The sequence below is a fragment of the Thamnophis elegans genome, chromosome 4, assembly GCF_009769535.1.
Source record: "Thamnophis elegans isolate rThaEle1 chromosome 4, rThaEle1.pri, whole genome shotgun sequence".
NCBI lineage: Eukaryota > Metazoa > Chordata > Lepidosauria > Squamata > Colubridae > Thamnophis > Thamnophis elegans.
Genome location: NC_045544.1, coordinates 139,741,563 through 139,748,104, shown reverse-complemented (window position 1 = coordinate 139,748,104; position 6,542 = coordinate 139,741,563). Strand labels below are relative to the sequence as shown.

The window sequence follows — 6,542 nt, the reverse complement described above, 5'->3', positions numbered from 1 at the left end:
TTTCCTTATTTTTTCCCATTCCCATTTCTCTTCCTTCCTTCCCTTTCCTTTTTCCTTTTTTCCTTCCTTTTCTTTCTTTCTTTCTTTTCTTCTCATTTTTCATATTCCTTTCCTTTTTTTCTCATTTTCCTTCTTCCTTATCTTTTCCCCTTTCTCATGTCCTTTTCCTTTTTGTTCTTCTACATTAATGCCTTTTTAAAAACTATATGTGGTATTCCAAAAAAGGAACTTTCATGCTGAAATAGGAAAAAGAACAAAATTTAAGCTCCTCAAGGCAGTCAAACTTCCTCTTCAGAAAAACAATGGCAGAAGGGGACAAAACACCTTGAACCCAAAATACGCTCTGATGTTTAACTTTAAAAAGTGTTTTATGCATACTTTCCCCCCTTTTCCTTATATTGTTTTACTCTCGATCAGTGATTAAACGCCTCAGAGACGTTTTCCCGCCCTTTGACCCTCAAAACAGTCCTAATATCTCACCCCCCCCCCACGGCTTGGTTCTTCTACGCATGCGTCAACAGGCCTTCCTTCTTTCCTGCCCTTTCTCGAAATCTGCTTCTCAGGGACCGAAGGCCTTAGCAACAAGAATGACCTCACTCTACACCAATCAGAGAGGCGGGCTTCTCTGGGACATTGCTTCCTCCCCCCCCCCCCCCCCACTGCTAACCGCCCAGGCGCAGAGTCCCGATCTTTCCAGAGCTTTCCTATTGATTGCATCTTGCGGAAGCCAATCAGAGTCCGTTCTTTCTGTCTCCCACCAATGGCGGCCCTGCAACGTTTTAGCCCCACCTCTTCGTAGAATTATTCGCCCGACGACAAGGGACTTTTTATCTCTACTTGATATCCTTCCACCCCTCACTGCCTTCACCTCATCCCTTCGGAGACCGGTATTAACAGGGAAGCCTATATCGTTTAATTTAGTTTTATTTTTTTATTTTTTCGTCGAATGAGAAGAAATCGAGACGCAGAACCCGCTTTTTAGGACGTTCTCCGAAGGGATTATTTCCTCACGCGGAAGGATATTGAAGGGAATCTGAAGGGAGGGGCGACGAAGACGAAACCGTATAAATAGCAGTGACGCGTTGCTGGGCAGACAGTTGCGAAGAAGAAAAGTTGCTGAGGTCGGATCTGTTGTCACCGCGCCATATTATTTCTTTCTGGCTGCCTGAGTGAAGCGGTAAGCTGACGAAGAATGGATTATGATTCACGTCCCTCTGAATAATTATTAATGTGTTAATAATTAATATTGATTATTAAAAATTATACCGTCTTTATTCGGGGATATTTAGCTGCTTCTGTTCGGACAGGGCTCGGCGTGGCGTCACTGTTAGGCCATTGTGGCGAGGCGCGGGGCCCGTGAGGTGGGCCCCGACTAACCCCGGGAAGAGGAGATAGGGTGGCTCCGCGGGGCGGGGGCGCCTGAAGGGCAGGTGGCGGTGCTCGGAGTTGGCGCTTTCGGCGCCCGAGAGATCAACATTTAGAAAAGGGGTTAGCGCTGAGTTAGTTATGGATTTCGACGGCCTCGTCCCTCTCCGCGTCCCACCTTAGGCTATATAAGCACCGCTTCTCGGTAGGATTTCCTCCTAGGCGAATGTAAGTGAGCCTCCCCCCCTCGGGTGTCTGGCGGTCCTTTATTTGCGTTAATTAGATGAAGTATTTGTAGCTGAAGCCTATTTGAGGGAGAAGGGAAGGGCGGTGGATTGGGGTGTTTTTCTTTCGAAAGTAAAATGTCTTCACTAAAGGGATATTTGTCCCAAGTTATAAGGTTCCCTATGGTGACTACGAGCTTTTTATTTCTCTCTACCTCTCTCACTCTGTATATATGTAGATCTAACTCTTTCCCTCCCTGCCCTCTCTTTATCTGCCTTTCTATATGTGTGTGTGTGTATCTAACTTTCCCTCCCTCTAGATATCTACCTTTCTCTCCGCCTCTCTCCCCCTCTATATGTATATATCTCCCCGTCTCTCCCTCCCCCCTCTGCCTCTCTCTATATGTATATCTACCTCTTAATCTCTCTCTGCTCCCTCTCTCTATATGTGTATGTGTATCTCTACCTTGTTCTACCTTTCTTCCCCGCTTGTATATATGTATATCTCTACCTCTTTCTCTCCCTCCTGTGTGTCTCTGCCCCCCCCCCTCTATATATGTGTATATCTCTACCTCTTTTTTCTCTCCCCCTCTCTCTATGGTATATATGTATATCTACCTCTTTCCCTCCCTTCCCCCCCCTGCCTCTGTCCATCCTATTGGGCGCAATTCTGTTGTATTGCTTGTTGAGAAGATTACAAAAGGTGATGTTGCCCCATTTCAAGACTTTTCTTGCCACCGTTGTTAAGTGAATCTAGCTTCCTCATCGACCTCGAAAAGGGGGAATCAGGTGACCTTGGGAACACAGCAAAGCGTCTGAATTTTGATCACATGTCCCTGGGGATGGTGCAATGGTGACAAGTCACTTTTTCAGTGCTGCAGTCACTAAATGAGGTCTTGTAAGTCAAGGACTACCTATACTTAGGAGTACAATTTAGCCCAAAATGTATGTTGCCAAGTGACACATTTTGTTAAGCAAGATTTGCCCCATTTTAAGATCTTTCTTGCCACAGTTGAGTGAATCATTGCTGTTAAATAGGTTAGGAGTGTGGTTAAGTTTTATCTAGCTTCCTACATTGGTTTTGCTGGTCAGGTCTCAAAAGGGCATGACTCATTAATTTAATATGATTAAGTTGCCAAGCATCTGAACTTTGATCACAGGACTATGGGAATGATGCCACACCTTATACCTTATTTAGTGTAAAAACTGCTCATAAGCCACTTTGTCATTGCTGATAGATCTTTGAAGAGTCACTAATTGAACTGTTGTAAGTTGAGGACTACCTGTATGTGTGCTAGTATTATGCAGGGATAATAAAACCCTATTGAGCAATACAAAAGCTGGTGCTTTAATAAGATAAGCTTTTTAATGCCCTTCTCAGAATTAAATACCTAATGGGCAATTTAGAAACTGAAACTATGACCTGCATGCCATTGGTGCAATTTTGGATTATTTCCTGGTATAGTTAAATGTGATATTTACATGCTAATAGGTACTGCAGGATAACCTTTCTGAGTTAGCAGTTCCCTGCAGTTGTTTACAGGACCTCAAGATAGCTTGGTGGATATTGGTTGTCAGATACAGTATTTATGGGGACTAGAAGTCCCTACATAAGATGCTGTTTTGGAAAGATTAGCTACAATTGTTTTCTTGCAATTTGATTATTCATTTGATAGTATTGGAAATTTGAGGGGCAGAGACTCTTGCAGAGCTTGTTTTTTTAATGTTATACATCAATTATACATCGTATATTGCTTATAAATATGGGAATACAGCAGTAAATTCAAATCAGTACAAAACTTGAATTTCTAATTGAACTAGGCAGCTATTTAATACTTTAATACCTTATAGTACTTCGCATTCATGATAGCATTTTAGGTATAAGATGCAACAATATTATCTAGTGTAGTGCAATTCATATGAGTGATTAAATAAAGTGGATGCTTTATTTCTACCTCAAAATACATTCTTGACTGTTTTTGTAAAATTAGCTTTCTGTATATATAGAACTTCATAATCTGATGCAGCCAGCTCTAATTTTCCCATGCTATGTCATTGCAGATAAAAAATGCAGATCTTTGTGAAGACCTTGACTGGCAAGACCATCACCCTAGAGGTGGAGCCAAGTGACACCATTGAGAATGTGAAGGCCAAAATCCAGGACAAGGAAGGCATTCCTCCAGACCAACAGAGGCTGATCTTTGCTGGAAAGCAGCTGGAAGATGGCCGCACCCTCTCCGACTACAATATCCAGAAGGAGTCTACCCTCCATCTTGTCCTGCGTCTGAGGGGTGGGATGCAGATCTTTGTGAAGACCTTGACTGGCAAGACCATTACCCTGGAGGTGGAACCCAGTGACACCATTGAGAATGTGAAGGCCAAAATCCAGGACAAAGAAGGCATTCCTCCAGACCAACAGAGGCTGATCTTTGCTGGCAAGCAGCTGGAAGATGGTCGTACCCTTTCTGACTACAATATCCAGAAAGAATCCACTCTCCATCTTGTCCTGCGTCTGAGGGGTGGGATGCAGATCTTTGTGAAGACCTTGACTGGCAAGACCATCACCCTGGAGGTGGAGCCAAGTGACACCATTGAGAATGTGAAGGCCAAAATCCAGGACAAAGAAGGCATTCCCCCAGACCAACAGAGGCTGATCTTTGCCGGCAAGCAGCTGGAAGATGGTCGCACCCTCTCTGACTACAACATCCAGAAAGAATCCACTCTCCATCTTGTCCTGCGTCTGAGGGGTGGGATGCAGATCTTTGTGAAGACCTTGACTGGCAAGACCATTACCCTGGAGGTGGAGCCAAGTGACACCATTGAGAATGTGAAGGCCAAAATCCAGGACAAAGAAGGCATTCCCCCAGACCAACAGAGGCTGATCTTTGCCGGCAAGCAGCTGGAAGATGGTCGCACCCTCTCCGACTACAACATCCAGAAAGAATCCACTCTCCATCTTGTCCTGCGTCTGAGGGGTGGGATGCAGATCTTTGTGAAGACCTTGACTGGCAAGACCATTACCCTGGAGGTGGAGCCAAGTGACACCATTGAGAATGTGAAGGCCAAGATTCAGGATAAGGAAGGCATTCCTCCAGACCAACAGAGGCTGATCTTTGCCGGCAAGCAGCTGGAAGATGGTCGCACCCTTTCTGACTACAATATCCAGAAAGAATCCACTCTCCATCTTGTCCTGCGTCTGAGGGGTGGGATGCAGATCTTTGTGAAGACCTTGACTGGCAAGACCATCACCCTGGAGGTGGAGCCAAGTGACACCATTGAGAATGTGAAGGCCAAAATCCAGGACAAAGAAGGCATTCCCCCAGACCAACAGAGGCTGATCTTTGCCGGCAAGCAGCTGGAAGATGGTCGCACCCTCTCCGACTACAACATCCAGAAAGAATCCACTCTCCATCTTGTCCTGCGTCTGAGGGGTGGGATGCAGATCTTTGTGAAGACCTTGACTGGCAAGACCATTACCCTGGAGGTGGAGCCAAGTGACACCATTGAGAATGTGAAGGCCAAGATTCAGGATAAGGAAGGCATTCCTCCAGACCAACAGAGGCTGATCTTTGCCGGCAAGCAGCTGGAAGATGGTCGCACCCTTTCTGACTACAATATCCAGAAAGAATCCACTCTCCATCTTGTCCTACGTCTGAGGGGTGGGATGCAGATCTTTGTGAAGACCTTGACTGGCAAGACCATCACTCTTGAGGTGGAGCAAAGTGACACCATTGAGAATGTGAAGGCCAAAATCCAGGACAAAGAAGGCATTCCTCCAGACCAACAGAGGCTGATCTTTGCTGGCAAGCAGCTGGAAGATGGCCGCACCCTCTCTGACTACAATATCCAGAAGGAGTCTACCCTCCATCTTGTCCTGCGTCTGAGGGGTGGGATGCAGATCTTTGTGAAGACCTTGACTGGCAAGACCATTACCCTGGAGGTGGAACCCAGTGACACCATTGAGAATGTGAAGGCCAAAATCCAGGACAAAGAAGGCATTCCTCCAGACCAACAGAGGCTGATCTTTGCCGGCAAGCAGCTGGAAGATGGTCGCACCCTCTCTGACTACAATATCCAGAAGGAGTCTACCCTCCATCTTGTCCTGCGTCTGAGGGGTGGGATGCAGATCTTTGTGAAGACCTTGACTGGCAAGACCATTACCCTGGAGGTGGAACCCAGTGACACCATTGAGAATGTGAAGGCCAAAATCCAGGACAAAGAAGGCATTCCCCCAGACCAACAGAGGCTGATCTTTGCCGGCAAGCAGCTGGAAGATGGTCGCACCCTTTCTGACTACAATATCCAGAAAGAATCCACTCTCCATCTTGTCCTGCGTCTGAGGGGTGGGATGCAGATCTTTGTGAAGACCTTGACTGGCAAGACCATCACCCTGGAGGTGGAGCCAAGTGACACCATTGAGAATGTGAAGGCCAAGATTCAGGACAAAGAAGGCATTCCTCCAGACCAACAGAGGCTGATCTTTGCTGGAAAGCAGTTAGAAGATGGCCGCACTCTCTCTGACTACAACATCCAGAAAGAGTCCACTCTCCATCTTGTCCTCCGTCTGAGGGGAGGCATTTAGATGTTCTGAACAATTTTCAAATTGCCAGTAAAATTTGTTTGCACTGTAGCAGTATTATGGCTTAATATTGTAAGGTTAATGCAAGTTTCCGGTAACTGCTAGACTGTTTGTGTCAATGCTAATAAAGTTTTCTGTTGCACATTACTTAGTAGAAACTCCTTTGTTAATGTCTGTTCCTAGTTCTCTCATATAAATACTAAAACTATGAAAACACACCCCAAATCAAGATAGATAATATTTCTGATCGTTTGTAGAAAACCTAGAGATCATGTTTACTATGGTACAAAAATCCTTTGTGTGCATTGCCTTCCCGGATGGATCAATTCTTTATATCACTACACTTAGGTATTCATGAAATGACTAATTGAATT

At 45.3% G+C, this 6,542-nt stretch overlaps 1 protein-coding gene across 2 annotated transcripts; it reads left to right on the top strand.

Moving 5' to 3' along the window:
• The first annotated feature begins 1,073 nt into the window (after positions 1 to 1,073).
• On the top strand, positions 1,074 to 6,315 carry LOC116507123 (polyubiquitin). 2 transcript variants are annotated; one of them, XM_032215066.1, is made up of 3 exons: positions 1,074 to 1,177; positions 3,651 to 5,301; positions 5,530 to 6,315. In XM_032215066.1, exons 2-3 carry the CDS (start codon positions 3,658 to 3,660, stop codon positions 6,169 to 6,171), a joined length of 2,286 nt encoding a protein of 761 aa, XP_032070957.1. In that variant the 5' UTR covers positions 1,074 to 1,177; positions 3,651 to 3,657; the 3' UTR covers positions 6,172 to 6,315. The 2 variants fall into 2 exon arrangements, with proteins under 2 accessions (XP_032070957.1, XP_032070956.1); XM_032215065.1 differs by having other exon boundaries at positions 3,651 to 6,315.
• Positions 6,316 to 6,542: the final 227 nt, after the last annotated feature.

What these genes read in the sequence shown, in the direction of transcription:
- LOC116507123 (XM_032215065.1), top strand. Translation starts at nt 3,658, where the DNA reads ATGCAGATCTTTGTGAAGACCTTGACTGGCAAGACCATCACCCTAGAG.